Below are 15,106 nucleotides of genomic sequence, written 5' to 3' on the forward strand. Positions count from 1 at the left end.
AAAAGGTTTTTCATCAGTGTGTTAAACTTCCTTTATCGCAAAGTTTTTTTTCCACAAACTGAGCAGGCAAAAGGTTTATTTCCAGGTAGCGATCAGCAGAGATTAAGAAGGCAACCGTTTCATTGTCTGCTACCCTTCTCAGCAGCACGTTTGTGTCCCTTCAGCAGATGCTCGACAATTCATGTTTTCCCCTCGTGTGTCTCCCTTTGTGTCCTTTTAATGGCATCTTTTTCGCAAACCTTTGACCCCAAACTAAGCAAGCCAAAGGTTTGTCCCGTGTGTGTATTCTCTTGTGCACTGTTAAATTTGGCTTTTGAGCAAAACTTTTGCCACAAACTGAGCATACAAATGGTTTCTCTCCAGTGTGTATTCGGGTGTGCCTCACCAAACAAGACTTTACAGCGAAGCGTTTGGCACAAATTGAGCAGGTAAAAGGTTTCTCTCCTGTATGTATTTTCATATGCCTTGTCAAACTTGTCTTCACAGTGAAGCTTTGACCACAAACTAAGCAGGCAAAGGCTTTCTCTCCAGTGTGTATTCTTGCGTGTTTTCTCAAAGTGCCTTTCTCCGAGAAGCGTTTACCACAAACTGAGCAGACAAAACTTTTCTCTCCTGTGTGCGTTCGTGTGTGTTTGACCAAAGTCCCCTTTTCGATAAAGCTCTTACCGCAAACTGAGCACACGAATGGTTTCTCTCCAGTGTGCATTCTTGTGTGTCTGGTTAAACTTGCCTTTACAGAGAAGCTTTCGTCACAAAATGAACAGGCAAAAGGTTTCTCCCCAGTGTGTGTTCTTGTGTGTACTGTCAAGGTGCCTCTTTCAGTGAAGCTTTGGCCACAAACTGTGCAGGTGAAAGGTTTCTCCCCAGAGTGTTTTCTCAAGTGAACATTCAAATTCCCTTTGGAACAAAATGTTTTCCCACACTGACCACACTGCCAGCCTTTGTTGTCGATGGGACATGTCATGCCCCTTTCAGCCTCTCTATTATCATCCTCATCATCACCAAGGAAATGTGATGATGAGTCATTACTACATGCTAGTGATGGTCCACGGTGGTCAGCATGACCTGTTGAGTTGCTATTTGGAGGCTCTGCCCCTCTGTGCTCCTCACTCTCATCTTCACTCTTGAAATGGGGAAAACTCAATGGCAACTTGATGACATCGTCTTCCTCTTTAAGGTGAGGGGCCTCTGGTTCATCTTCCTCTTTAACAAGGATGGTTTCTGGCTCCTCTTCTCCTGTAATAAGGGCAGAATCTGGCTCCTCTTTGACGCAAGTAGACTCTGACTCATGTTGCTCAAGACGAAGAGATTTTTCACTGATGTCTACAGGGATCAGGATTACAAAATCACAAATTTGATTTGGACAAGTCAAATGTCAAGTGGTGTCGAAGAGGTTCAAGGATTCATCCGCATCTAATATATTATCAATTTAATCCAGTTTTTTTTTAAAAATAATCAATTCATTGTTTAGTTGGCCCAAATCCTCAGAAATTCAGCTTCTGAACAGTAAATACTCTCCAAATCTATAATTATAGCAGACTAGTCATATTGTTTATCCAAATCAGTATTCAATAGTATATAGTAGTGTATTATTTTTTAAAATAATAATAAGACTAAAATATTGAAGTTCTTTAGACAGCAACTACTTTTAATGACGGTTTAGGGTTTTGTCGTGAACATACAAACCTGCTTTGAGTAGCCCAACTGGATTGTTGATGGATGCTTGATTGAGACCAGCGTCTCGTCGTTGACGTTTGATGTCATCATTACTCCCACAAAGTTCCTCGTCGTACTCTGCTTTCGATCTTGCACACATTTCCACACGACAATGCCGACACTCAATCTCAATCAACCGATGTTTCGCTAACAAACGAGTTTCGAATCTCGCTTTGCTATGCTAAACGAAGCTAACCTAGCAAGTCTCAAGGCGCACCCAGACGAATTAGTGAAGACACAAAGACTTACTGAGTTATGTTTTTGTCCAATAAAGTGGTGACGGAGCTTGTGAGTCGAGGCTTCAATCTGTTCACAACTAACTCGGGATGAATTATTTATCGAAGCGCGTTTGGTTTTTGACAGCACGCAGTCGTGCACTGTCTTTAGCAATTGCTGTTTAGGTGCATTACTGTCACCTACTGGCATGGAGTATGACTCAGGTAAACACAACTACATATACCACTATATAAAAATTCCCATGTCGGAATAACACGAGTTTCTTCAGGTCTTTCTTCAGCTGCATCAATCAACACTTCTGTGGCGCTTGAGCAAATGTTTGACAGTGAAAGTCTTTAAAACACAAAGTGCAACCGAACGGTTTCTCCCCAGTGTGTATTCTCAAGTGTGCTGTTAAACTGGCCTGTGTTCTGAACAGTTGACCACAAACTACGCTTTCTCTCGAGTGTGTGTTCTTACGTGTCTTGTCAATTGTGACTTTTGAATAAAACTTTGTTCACACAGAGAGCAGGCAAACATTTTTTCCCCAGTGCGTGTTCTTGTGTGCACTATCAAAGTGCCATTTTCAGCAAAGCTTTGACCACAAACTGAGCAGACAAAAAGTCTCTCTCTTTTTTTGTGTTTAGTTAGATGTGACTTTAAGGAAAAGCTTTGGCCACAATCTGAACAGGTAAATGTTTTTTCTCCAATGTGTACGATACAATGTCTTGTTAAATTTGTCTTTCTCTTGGATGTTTTACCACAATCTGAGCAGGCAAAAGGTTTTTCTCCGGTGTGTGCTCTGATATGTCTTCGTAAATTTCCTTTGGCGGGGAAACTTTTCCCACAATTTGAGCAAGAAAAAGGTTTTCTCATGTGGATTTTCAAAGCATTTCTAAAACTAAATATTAAATGCTGGGAGCATTTATTTTCAGTATGACTTGTGGCATCACCAGCAGTGTCAACTGTCAAGACAGATTCAAGTTGTCAATTTGTGCTTGTGATGGTCCCTAGCAGTCTGCATCACTTTCTGTTTTCATGTGTTGGCTTGAGCTGCAGCATGGAGGCCTTGCTCCTTCTCACTCTCACCTTTGTCTTCACCTTCCCATTTCAAAGGGACGAAACGCAAAGGCAACCTGATGATGTCATCCTGCGCTTACAACAGTGGCTCCTGTTGCCAAGGACCAAAATAGTTTACACTGACATCTGCAGGACACAAGAAGACAAACATGTTTTGTTTGATCAAATCAAATTTTACGCTATTACTTAGATGTTGTGTATTATTGTTTCTGCAATCTAATTGGAAATGAAGATTTTTCTGCACCGCACCAATGTCAAATTGCTTGCCAGAAGCCAGTTGAAATTGATGTAGACAATGAGCACCACACTAATTTGTGCCAACCACTTATGCAGAACTAAGAGTAAAAATGTTGTGCCAGCCAAAGTGCAAATCTTTTTTTCTTTGTTTTTTTAATTGGAAAACTTCAACGCTTCATTTGGCCATCAAGTAGTAAACATTACTCAAATATAAACACAGCTATTTTCTTTCAACTCAATCAAAAGTCATGTAGTTCCGAAAGAAATGAGGATGTGCAAACCTGATCTTTGCGACACAATTCGAGGCTGTACACAAACATTGTCCAGCAGTGGACGTCCGTCTTCCAAAAAGGGTGTTTCCAAAAGATCCATTGGCGTACTCCTCTAGCGCATTCGTACAGAAGAGGATTAGGGCCAATGAAGAAAAAAAAAGGGGGTGACAGGATTCTGACTTTCTTTTTCTCAGAATTCTGACTTTAAAGTGAGAATTCCCACTTTAAAGTCAAAATTCTGCTGACAACTTGATTTAATTACTACTATTTCACTAAACAATGTAAAATATACATTTCCAAAAGACTTAAATATTTACAAATGCTAAATCCAGACACCACAATAAAAAGACATGTGAAAATCATGAATATATTTTTTGATTGGCCAAAACATGAAAATCACAAATTTCTTTTTGGATTCAAAACACACAAAATCACCATTGTATTTGTGGATCCGAAAAACACCAGAAAATCATAATTATATTTGTGGATTTGAAAAACATGTAAAATTTGGGGATGTATTTCTGTGATTAAGATTGACACAAATCCCTCCCTGTACAGATCAAGAGAAATCACGCCATAGCGTCTCCATTCTTCATCACATTTGTCTAAGTCAATGCCATTGGCTATGTGTGTACAATGGTGACTCAATACACTTAAGTGTTAATTGATTTTATTTATTGATCTATTTATTCCCATTGCTAGAGGACAATCACAACAACCCCAACACAACCACCCTGTCCATTCCATTTCCCCCCCCCTTTTAAAATGACAAGGAAAAAAACACCAAGCATTACAAAATCCATTCTAAGAATTATTGTAGAGATAAAACACAATAGAAACATAACCACACGATACACCCAAGTCAAATCAATGAATTCCTTTTAGACTCAACTTTCTACGAGACATCTCAAAAATATATTTATGTACACACTTTGCTGTATTGTACTGTACAAAATGTGGCAAAACCTGACACATTCTCTGGAGACATGCAAACACCTTAGCGATTCTGCAAAAAAGTCCATTTGATCACTTGTAATATATTTTCAAATAGTAGGTCTTTGGAGAATATCCTAAAAAAGATTATGCACCATTTTAGCGATGTCACTGCCTGCATTGGTATTAAATAATATTGTGAAATTAATTATTACTGTACGGCCTGTTATTTATTATCGTCATGTAGAAACGTAATAGAGACCATACGGCAGACTGAGAGTTTTATCTTTCAGATCTTAAACTGCGTCTATTTCTCAAACACCTGAGTTGACATGGGTTTACGTGACACTACTAATGGAAAACTACCACCGCCAGCAAGATATATTACAGGATGTTGAACCTTATAATGCATTTTACATGTCGACACAAAACCCCTGTACAATAAATGTGACATAGTTGTGTTTGTAGTGACATAAAATGTTTTGATGTACAATGGTGGAGTGAATTGCACTTATGTATTTAGGATCTGAGTGGCCGGGGAGCATTTCTTCGTGCATCAATATCGAGCCTCCTCTCATGAAAAATGAATAGAATATCTGAGGAGAAAAACATTGCTCAATAGTGAGGTATAAGTTTTCTATTTTTCTCATTTAAGTCAAACACTTTGTGAAGCGATCCAACAATGTTAGGAAGGACTTTTGGAAGGAGTAATTTGTCCTGCTAAAATATTTTACACATACAAGTCTTCCTGACCCCAAAATAGTATTTCATTTTTCACCAGAGATTTTAGTTGCAATCCAACAAATCCAAAAGGTCAGAGGATGTTAAGACGTGTTGTCCTCAAAATGTTACCGTAAAAGACTCCGGGGGTGAAGGGAATGAACAAAACCATGCAACTGTAATAATGCTAAAGCATGATGTGATCCCGCAATAGACGAGGACAGTGTTCAGTGTGCTTTGACTGAAATTATTTAAGAGACCATTTCCTACCTCAAGTCCTCGCAATAAAAAATGTCATTGTCATCCTAGGTGTCCATGTGTTGCCTTTATAACACACGAGCAGCTCTAAACTATGCTGTCCGTCTCCATCTCTAAAATATGGTCCAAATGCAAAAAGGTCTTCTGCCTACTCCTCCTCCTCTTCATCCTCCTCAATCAGTGGAAGTAATTCCTCCTTCAAGCACTCCCTGTAGAAGCTCGTAAGAGTGGCATAGAGGTGCTGGTTGCTTTGATGAGACAGGAAATGGCTTTCGTCTGGGTAGAGCTGGAATGGAAGAAGGCACATGAGTCTGAATGATATAAATCATGTTGGGTGTTCCGATGAAGGAACGCAATAACCATCAGGTACGTCCTTCTGTTGTTAACACTGCTGTAATGGGTGGTCGACAAACGCATTTGTCACCTGACCGCCATCTGCTCTGCACAATACAGCAAGGCCTAATGTGCAGAAAACTAAGCCACATTGTGGATGAATAAATAAATCAATAAAAAAAACTCTCACACAGAAACACAGTTAAGTGGATCAACTCACGACACAAATTTGGATAAAAAAAAGAATTCAGGAAAACTCAATTTCCCTCATTGAGCTGACATGAACAATTGTAATTTTAATGTCATAATCAAACAGGCCGTTATCTGTTTCATGTTCCTTCAGAGCTTTCTGCACACACAGAGCTTTCCAGCTTGCTAAATGCCAGCATAACTATTAACATATAAACAAACAAACAAAACATAACCAAAAAAAAACCCCACAACAAGTAAAACGCAACCTCACAGAAAATGTAAAATCCTTTATCTATATGCCTTGGCATTTTCTCCACAATTGTTCCTATCTTATTGGAAACAAATGTTAGCAGTTATTAAAATCTGCACCACTACAAGACTAAAATAATTTGCAAGGCAAGCCCAACTCTCAATACTAATATGCACTCACAATGTTTCAAGGTATTTTTGTCGTATTTATTTGTGTATCATTAGTTCAAAGATTGACGCTATTATACTATATGTATTGTATAAGCTTAGCTTGTAATTGCATTTAATAGTAATTGGACAACTATGTCCAATCTAACTGTGCAGTACATCTGCTACATTTAGCAGTGTTTGAATTTATTATTTTGTGCTTTTTTCTCCAATGGACACAAAGTGTTTTTCCAGGGTGTTATTTCGGCGACAGTCACCTGCATTGAGTAATTTGCTCCAACTTTCACGAGGTTCTTGACAAGCTCAGCAGTATGTTGGAAGTGGATGTTGGCTGCAAATAAAAAAGTGAAAACGTGTCAGCATAGTTCCTGCTCAAATCAGGGTTGTGGTAGAATTGAAATGCATCGACAAATTTGGCATTCGTTGCTCATCAGAGTATGCGATCCTCTGAAAATTTCTGCATCACTTCAGGCAATACACTTTCCTTTTCTTTTTTGATTAAAACTATTCGCTTCATTACATCCCAGAAATACTTGCTTCTTTGTGCTCAGCATTGATGCACAACAGATCCAGTATATTCATTTACGGACAATTTATTTTCACTTACCATCTGCTGTGCCGTGCACCAGCATCAGTGTCTGGTCTCGAAGTGCATGAACATTCTGCAGCACGCTGGAGAACTGGAAGGTAATGAGAAATTACCAACTGCACTTGGGTAACTAGATTTAAGAGAGTGACGCTACATAACAAGAAACAAAGAGTGTGGTAATTGAAAATTCATAGATATGCCGCCAGACATGTTGGAGAAAATGTATGTCAGATGTGATCAAATGAAAAGGATAATGGAAATTTATTTTCATTCTGACTACAGAATAATGCACACACACACACACACACACACACACACACACACACACACACACACACACACACACACAGTGAAAAAATATGAAAGGGGGCAATTAAATGTCACAACATTAAACACAATTGCAATTTTCTTTTTCTCCCAGGCCTTCTACCTCTGCGGCAAAAAAAAAAAAAAACGGATTGCTAAATGCATATCTAAATACAAAACATGAATCAAACTCTTAACTGGTAATCACAGTTTTCTCTTACTGTGACAGAATTGACACTGACATGTACTGCATGTATTGTATGTTAGGAATGTCACCACAAGTTTTCAATGAGTATTGACACACAAATGAGTAGCTGTGAACAGACCTGGTATCTGCTGTCATCTCGTAGAGGCATGCCAAGGTATCGCTCCGAGAAGGCTGATGCTATGCAAAAGAAAAATGACACTTTTTTGTAAAAGCTTCCTTGTTATTTGTAGGACTAAATAGCATTCCCATCCTTTGTTAGAAAGTCTATCCAGCCTCGAGACATGAATGACAATACCGTATGCAATACTGCATTACCATATTGGAAGTTTTCTTCCTGTAGGCGAATGCTGTGATGAAATAGCTTGCCGTCATATTGTGTTTTGTGAAAGGTTTTATGCTCACCATACAATTTCAAATCTGTCATGGGGGACATTGCACATGCACATTTGAAGACACTGTCCGTAGACTTAAGCAGCATTAATGCGATATAGGCTCCATAACCCTGAACAAAAGAAAAAAACGTCATTGTACAACATAGGTTGATAATACGAAGCATGTTGCAAGATAAGAACAAAAAAATCCTAAAATCCTGATAAACAACATTGTCTCGGTTCGTGGCATTTACTTTCTTCCACCAAATGTTTGTGAATAGCCTAACGGCAAAAGGCAATAGTAAAAAAAGAATTTTCTGCATGCAAATATGACAAGGAGTATAGGCTCACCTTTCCAAAAATTGCTATCCGAGTTTTATCGATGTATGGAAAGCTTATCATGTAGCTGCAAGAACACAAGATTGCACTTTTGAACACGGGTACAATGCAACTTAAAATCAACAGGCAAAAAAAAACCATTACTAGTAGCTTTTTTTTTTTTTCTTACTATTTTCTAGGACTATAAATTCACACTATAGTCAAACCACACAAGCTTAACATGTCAGATCTTTGTGTGGATCAGTTACGTTTCTTCACACTCCACTCTCCGACCTCATTTTGATTATATTGTGATTGTTTTAAGAGCCTAAAAAAATTCAATTACCTGCTGACACAAATTATTTTGTCATATTATATCTGAATAAAATACATCTAAAAAAAGAGAAAACATACTCCACTGCTGCAATTTGGTCCTGAACATCCACAGTGCCCAGTCTCTGGTGGACCTCATGCAAGACCCTCTGGCCCTGAAAACCGCTACCCCGCCCATCGAGACGAGCCACAATAACGTTGTCTGAGCTGACCAGCACTGAGTCCCAGCTGAGAGCAAAGCGGTCACTCACAGTCTGACCACCTGGGAAGCCATCACTGTGGAAAGCAGAAAAAAAAACCGACAGTAAGCCGTTTGAAAGAAACCCTCATTAAGAGTGCACAGAAATAAGATTGTTCTGCAACATCCATCCATCCATCCATCCATCCATCCATCCATCCATCCATCCATCCATCCATCCATCCATCCATCCATCCATCCATCCATCCATCCATCCATCCATCCATCCATCCATCCATCCATCCATCCATCCATCCATCCATCCATTTTCTGAACCACTTATATGATGTAGTAAATGTATGTTTTGCTGAAATGCTGGATAGCGTTCATTTCTTGTATCATTATGCTAGTAATTAGTGATAGCAGCACTCAGGTACATACACTACCAAGAGGAGTCCATAGTGACGAGATTCCGAGAAGTCAGGCGGATAGGAGATTTTCAAAGGTAAATCTATACAAAGGGAAAACGAGTGGCTATTATATGAGAAATAATTCTCAGTGGTTATCAGGATGCACTATGCGAGAGTTTATTTCTCACCAAAATGTCCGATTGAAACAGTCCTGAAGTCAGTCAGCTGGATCCTTTTGTAGTTCAAGGCTGTCTTCAGCAAGGAGTTGCTCTCAAGAATGTAGTAATCTGAAAAAGGAAGAGAATGTGAAGCGGGTGATTCATTGCATGAAAAATAAAAAAGAATAGGTACATAAAATGAGGATTATGGGCTTGTTAAATACCTTAATCCAATTTAGAATAAATGAGGCAGTGCTAAATTGTTCTCTCTTTGTTTAAAAAGTTATAGCAATAACAGGAATACTTAGAGCGAACGTGACCTCTGGGGCTTTCCCATTTCTCCAAACCGAAGATACTTGGGAGGGGACTAAATGAAATGGAATTTAGATTGATTTTCTGATGGAAAACCTCAAATCAATAGAAGTGTCATTATAGAACCGAACCGCCAGGGGTCTTCGGTTCCCAGCTGTGGGCGGAAGACATATCCAGATAAGACTGAGCAAATGACTTTTCTGCAGCACAGCTGTTAACTGATAGGCAAGGTGTCCAGGTCATCCGGAAAGGATTGACAGAGATGTTCTTTTTTCACATTTTGCTATGTTCCAAAATGGAATTAATTCAACACACAACACTGAATAATGACATAATGACATAATAAACAAGGCTCCACACCCTTTTTAATTCATTTAAATTATTCATTTTCTTGTCTTTGATTAAAAAAAATACACATGGTGCGTGAATGATGGAAAAATGATTTAATTCGCATGTTTTTTTTTTTTTTTACATTACCCCCTACCCACCCTTTTTTTTTTTCGTCTGTAAAGTTACCAGGACTTCTGCTCAAGAAACCCTTTACTAAGCACCACTGCCAGGATCAAGAAAAATATAGAGTTCCTTACTTGAACTATTGAGACTGTGTAAGATCACCATTGGGGTTCCAGGACCTAAAATGAAAATGAAAAATTATAATGAATGCTTGAACAATTGATTCTGGCAAATGTCTCATCGTTGGTTCAATCAATAATTCCGTGCTGTCTACTTTGTACTCTTTGCATTTGCGTGAATTGTTTTAATTCTTTTTTTTTTTATTGCTGCCAGTCTTGGCCAGGTATTACTTGAATAAAATAAAAATAAAAAAATGCCTCACTCTATATTCTTAGGGGGGGAAACTAAGCAAAGTCTACTTGTTGTCAGGTTGTTCATTGGTGTAAGCAATGAACATAATTGAGTTCTGAAATTACCAGTATGAGTGCTCAGGGATGCTTAAATTGGAATCCTGCAATCGCCTCATATCTGACGTCATTGGCACTGGCTAACGGTAGCGCAAATTTCATTCCGAACAAACAACTGCAGTTTACTTACAGCCATTAGTTTGTTGCCAAGTAACAAACATATAGAGGAGGAACGGTTCAAATCGGTTGAATTTTCATTCACTTTATCGTCAGCTTCTAGGATCCATTCATATTTGTCTGAACAAGGCCTATGTCTATTATATTTCTTGGCAAGAAAAAACATTCCTTGAAAAGAAATACCCTCTCTGCCATTTTACATCAACGGAAGCACTTAGTTTCTTTATTTTCCTCATTATCCTTCGGCAAGCTGTATTTGTTTCGACCTTTGCATCGTGATGCCCACTTGTGTCTCACTCCAAGCGCTTTGTTACGTTCGTACTTGCATGAAAACGTTCAACTTATTAAAAGCATCTTATGATTGAAATTATACAAGCTTGTTTTTCCTGATGAAAAAGCAGGTGCTATGTGAGCTTGGCCAACTGAAATCAAGTTTTCTCCACCTTTTATTGCTTTAGGGAGAGGGAACAATGTTATTGTACCATAAATCATTACTCCAAAAGCCCAAATGCTTCTGAGCATGAAGCACTCTCATCTGCCAAAATAAATTGAATACACAAAAACAACGAAGAGTCATTCTCTCCTAAAATAGTCACTCAAAACACAATATCATTACCTGAAAGTAATTATAAAACATGGAGTTAATAAATCCTCTTAATTCTATGCTCGCATTTATTTAACTTAGCACATAATGGGTTTTCTTTTTAAAGCAACGTTTTTTGGGTCAGAGCTCAGCGATAATGTCAGGTCCTGAAAAGAGTCTGTCAAGGATTGTATTTAGGCAGCTGTACGTCTAAGAAAGAGGCAATAGGACCAAGAGGAATGAATGGAGGAGCTCAAGTAGACATGTTCAAATCTCTCCGTACATATTTATCTTATATACATATAGTTGTCACTTGTCCGTTAATCGTCCTCCAACTTTCTCGGATTATGGTACAAACATCAGCGAGGCATTTGGCTGAGGTACAAGGTCAAATTAATACACATTTCTTTAAGCAGGTTCACATTCTATTTACTATAAAGTCGCTCTGGAATATAAGTCGTAAAGATGCATTACAGAGAAGAAGAAGGAAAAAAAAAATGTAAGTGGCTTTGAAGTCGGGTCAAATTTGGGCGGAAATTTATTTACGATCAATTATGACTCCCTTGTCTGAATGGTGAAGAGACCCTCATATATATATGAATACTTACCTTTACAGTAGAGGATAATGTGCTGGTGCGTTGGGCTGAGAACAGCATCAAAGTACAAACAGTGGGCCTTATTCAGCTCGCATGTTAAACACCATCGTGGAAACAATCCCACAGTTTTCACACTAAAGGAAAGAGAAAACGAGTAAGACAATGTGGAAAACTAAAAAAAAAAAAAAAAGAAAAAGCTCCAAAAAAAAAATCATTAATCCATTAATTTGCAGCTATGATAGCCAAGAAAAGAAGTGCAAAGAGAGGCTAAAGAGAATATTAACCAAACTGGAGCAAAACTAAAAATTACAAAAAATGAAAAAGAAAGCGTACAAACAACCGCTCACAAAATACTTAAGCGGATTGAATAAAAACTTTTCTGGGTTAGATTATAAGATTTATTATCTCCACCTAGCAGCAATACTAAAAAAAAAAAAAAATACACTATTACAATGAAAAGGAATGAAAACAAACCTGTAAAGTTGCCGTCTTCGTGGAGAGCCTTCCGTGCTGAGAAAATAACTAGAAAAAGATGATAATAAAGTGCACTCCTTAAATACTTTCAGAAAACAAGAGGTGATCATATCATGAGTTAAACTTACAGGTTATCAGTGTTTTCATCATAACCAAGGATTTTGGTCACCTCCCAGTTTCCCGATGTTAAATGTCGGACTTCATTCTCATCTGCTCTGAACTGAGATGAGAAAGACAACATCTGCACTTTTTTGTTAATTATTAGTGACTCGATAATACAGTGTAAGTGCCAGAATTAATTCAGATTCCAGAAACGCAATATATAAAACGCTATTAGACTTCAAATACAATTTAAAAGGGAAGACGAGTCAGAAATCCTTTTCACACTGACTGAAAATGACACAAAGTGCCTAAGGGCTGAACTTGTGAACGTAATACGACCATAGCTCGGAAACAGGTGATTGGTCCGTTACTTGAGCCCCTCGGCACTGTGATGTCACTTGACAGCCGTCCCAAGAGATGGATTAAAAAAAAGAAAAGAAAAAAGGGTGATTTTTTTACTTAACTCATATTCACAATATTAATCTATGTTTGGTTTAGTGGAAGTGAGGCGCGTATAACATATGTTAAAGAATCATTAAATTTGGGAAAGGTTGTTATATATTTTAAATGTATTCTGTAACACATGACTAGAGACTTTTACATGAACACGTGGTCATGGAAAAAGGATGATGATGAACACATAATGGATGGATGATTGGGAACATGCAGTTCCTTATTTCCATTGTGTCAAGACTAACAGGGTTGCTATCATTCACACAAATAGAAGTGCTGTCGAGTAATCATGCTTCATTATAGAGCCATAAAATTAAGATATATGCCACAATTATATCTGATTTAATGGTAAAGAAATTAGGAGTGGCACACCAAATGTTGCATTTTTTTCAATTTCAATTTCAAGACGAATAAAGCTTCACCTGAGTATTAAACATAGCGATGTGATGAAACTCTCCACGTCCTCCTTGTTTCACTGGAACAGTCAAGAAGAATCTTTTGCCATCTTTAGAGAACACTGGCTCTTGGTTCTATAGGAAAGAAAGAGACATCATCTTTAGAGACAATTTAAGCCAAAAGTTCCGACCGGAGAGAAATGGACCGTGACTGATGACACCGATCAGCCAGTGAAGAAAAAGATGTCGAAAAAAAGAGGGGAAACTTTCACTGAATTTTAAAGAAATGGATTCAAAGTATCAAATTATTTCATATATGTTTAGTAGAAAGGAACATAATGAAATTGCATTCTAAAATAACAAAAAAAGGGAAAACAACAGTTCACCTGTTTGGAAAGCCAGAGCTCTGAATTTTCTTCATGTCTCTGAAAAAGACACAAAGCAAATTGTGTGTTTTCCTTTTCTTCTTTTATCCCCAACAATCTGATCACATGGCAATTTTATCTTCAATAATTTTCCAAAACAAGTGGAGCTCTTCTTGCACTTCCTTATGAACTCTATCTCCTCCTAGATGGTCTCCACTCTTTTGGAGGGCACATACCGTGACACAGGCTCCCGTGGTGGTGTCGCACACAGTCAAAATGGAGATGTTCTGAGCCCGGTTCAACCATCTGACAGATGTATGCGTCTTACTGATCCATTTCACCATTGTCACATAATGGTCCCTAAGGGGGAGAAAGATGATCACATTTTGTTCTCAGTAAATGAATTGTGACAATAGAAATAGTTTGTATAATGTCAATTGCTGTATTGCGCGTTATTAAGCAAATGGCTCACACATATTTTATTATCCTCACATGAGAGAAATGAAGTTCTTCTCACCGTAGTTTGAGGCTGTCTGGAGGCATGAGCTCTAGCGTGTGCGTCGGCCCGTAAAGGTTGACAACAAAAAGCTTCACAACCGGATTGGGTTGGCCAGCCTGCATGTGAGACAGGCCTTAATGAAATGTTTCTAATTTTGAAAGGGAGCAAATTTCAATTGGATTTGTAATATAAGGAGTAAAAGAAATAATAAATTGTCACGAAGTGTTTTCATTTGTTCCCAATGTCACTCTTGTCAAAATGTATGACAGTGCGAGACGGACCTTTTACAGTTTAAGGAATTTTAGTTGAGCCACTAGGGTGCTACTGAACCTTGGAAGTGGAAGGGGAGAGGGACTTGTCAGTGGGTAAATGACGTCTTGCACTCGCTACGAATGACATTGATTGACAGTGACGGCTACCTTGAGTATAGTCTTACATGGCGTCACTTAGTGCAGCTTTTTGCCTTTAAGCCACAAGAAAAGGAACACGTAACAGAAAATTTCTCGGGTGCACATGGGAATTTTGATCTGGTTCTCAAAGGAGCACCAAAGTTTGTGAGCCAATCACCTCGAATTTTGCATTGATGATTGACGTAGCTTACAGCAATATCTGGAGAATACTTCTTTAAAAATAATCAGGAAAAGGTTTGTGATCAGAACATACTTGTACCAAATTGAACGCACAATAATTGCTACTTTCAAGAGCTACTCGCTCGTGTAGAGTTGGGCATTGAGAATTGAATGGAACAGGAACTAGCATTCAAGTTCGCCTTGAATCGTTGATTATTTGAAATGCCAGTCCTAAACTTGGCCGACGTGCGAAATAACCTGCCAAACACAAACAAAGATGGACCAATAGCAAACGTGTGGGCAGCTCATACACATCAGCATGCAAGCATTTTCTTGATGTTCTCAAAAAAAGCTCTTTTATAAAGACTTAGGAGTGAATAGCTTTGATATTAAGATACTGGTGAAAAAAAAAAAAAGAGTATTTTCAGAAAATCAAAGTTAGGTTAGCAATAAACAGAGAGATTCGTATGATTTCA

General features: G+C 38.2%; 2 protein-coding genes across 2 annotated transcripts in view; both read right to left on the bottom strand.

Moving 5' to 3' along the window:
* Positions 1 to 59: 59 nt before the first annotated feature.
* Positions 60 to 3,621, bottom strand: LOC133159395 (zinc finger protein OZF-like). Its single transcript, XM_061286349.1, has 4 exons — positions 3,531 to 3,621; positions 1,966 to 2,032; positions 1,687 to 1,805; positions 60 to 1,323 (listed from the first exon to the last, which is right to left on the bottom strand). Exons 1-4 carry the CDS (start codon positions 3,619 to 3,621, stop codon positions 161 to 163), a joined length of 1,440 nt encoding a protein of 479 aa, XP_061142333.1. The 3' UTR covers positions 60 to 160.
* A 689-nt stretch (positions 3,622 to 4,310) lies between these two features.
* LOC133159760 (inactive dipeptidyl peptidase 10-like) overlaps positions 4,311 to 15,106 on the bottom strand; it is a 44,314-nt gene continuing 33,518 nt past the window's right edge. The window contains exons 10-26 of the mRNA XM_061287108.1: positions 14,080 to 14,177; positions 13,799 to 13,922; positions 13,584 to 13,622; positions 13,225 to 13,332; positions 12,376 to 12,467; positions 12,248 to 12,295; positions 11,786 to 11,907; positions 10,145 to 10,189; positions 9,276 to 9,374; positions 9,119 to 9,188; positions 8,581 to 8,775; positions 8,200 to 8,254; positions 7,880 to 7,979; positions 7,596 to 7,654; positions 6,982 to 7,054; positions 6,632 to 6,705; positions 4,311 to 5,718 (exon numbers count right to left, since the gene is read on the bottom strand). Coding sequence (XP_061143092.1) covers positions 5,581 to 5,718; positions 6,632 to 6,705; positions 6,982 to 7,054; positions 7,596 to 7,654; positions 7,880 to 7,979; positions 8,200 to 8,254; positions 8,581 to 8,775; positions 9,119 to 9,188; positions 9,276 to 9,374; positions 10,145 to 10,189; positions 11,786 to 11,907; positions 12,248 to 12,295; positions 12,376 to 12,467; positions 13,225 to 13,332; positions 13,584 to 13,622; positions 13,799 to 13,922; positions 14,080 to 14,177 — 1,539 coding nt within the window. The 3' untranslated portion in view covers positions 4,311 to 5,580. The remainder of the gene's footprint in view (positions 5,719 to 6,631; positions 6,706 to 6,981; positions 7,055 to 7,595; positions 7,655 to 7,879; positions 7,980 to 8,199; positions 8,255 to 8,580; positions 8,776 to 9,118; positions 9,189 to 9,275; positions 9,375 to 10,144; positions 10,190 to 11,785; positions 11,908 to 12,247; positions 12,296 to 12,375; positions 12,468 to 13,224; positions 13,333 to 13,583; positions 13,623 to 13,798; positions 13,923 to 14,079; positions 14,178 to 15,106) is intronic.

The sequence above is a fragment of the Syngnathus typhle genome, linkage group LG9, assembly GCF_033458585.1.
Source record: "Syngnathus typhle isolate RoL2023-S1 ecotype Sweden linkage group LG9, RoL_Styp_1.0, whole genome shotgun sequence".
Lineage (NCBI taxonomy): Eukaryota > Metazoa > Chordata > Actinopteri > Syngnathiformes > Syngnathidae > Syngnathus > Syngnathus typhle.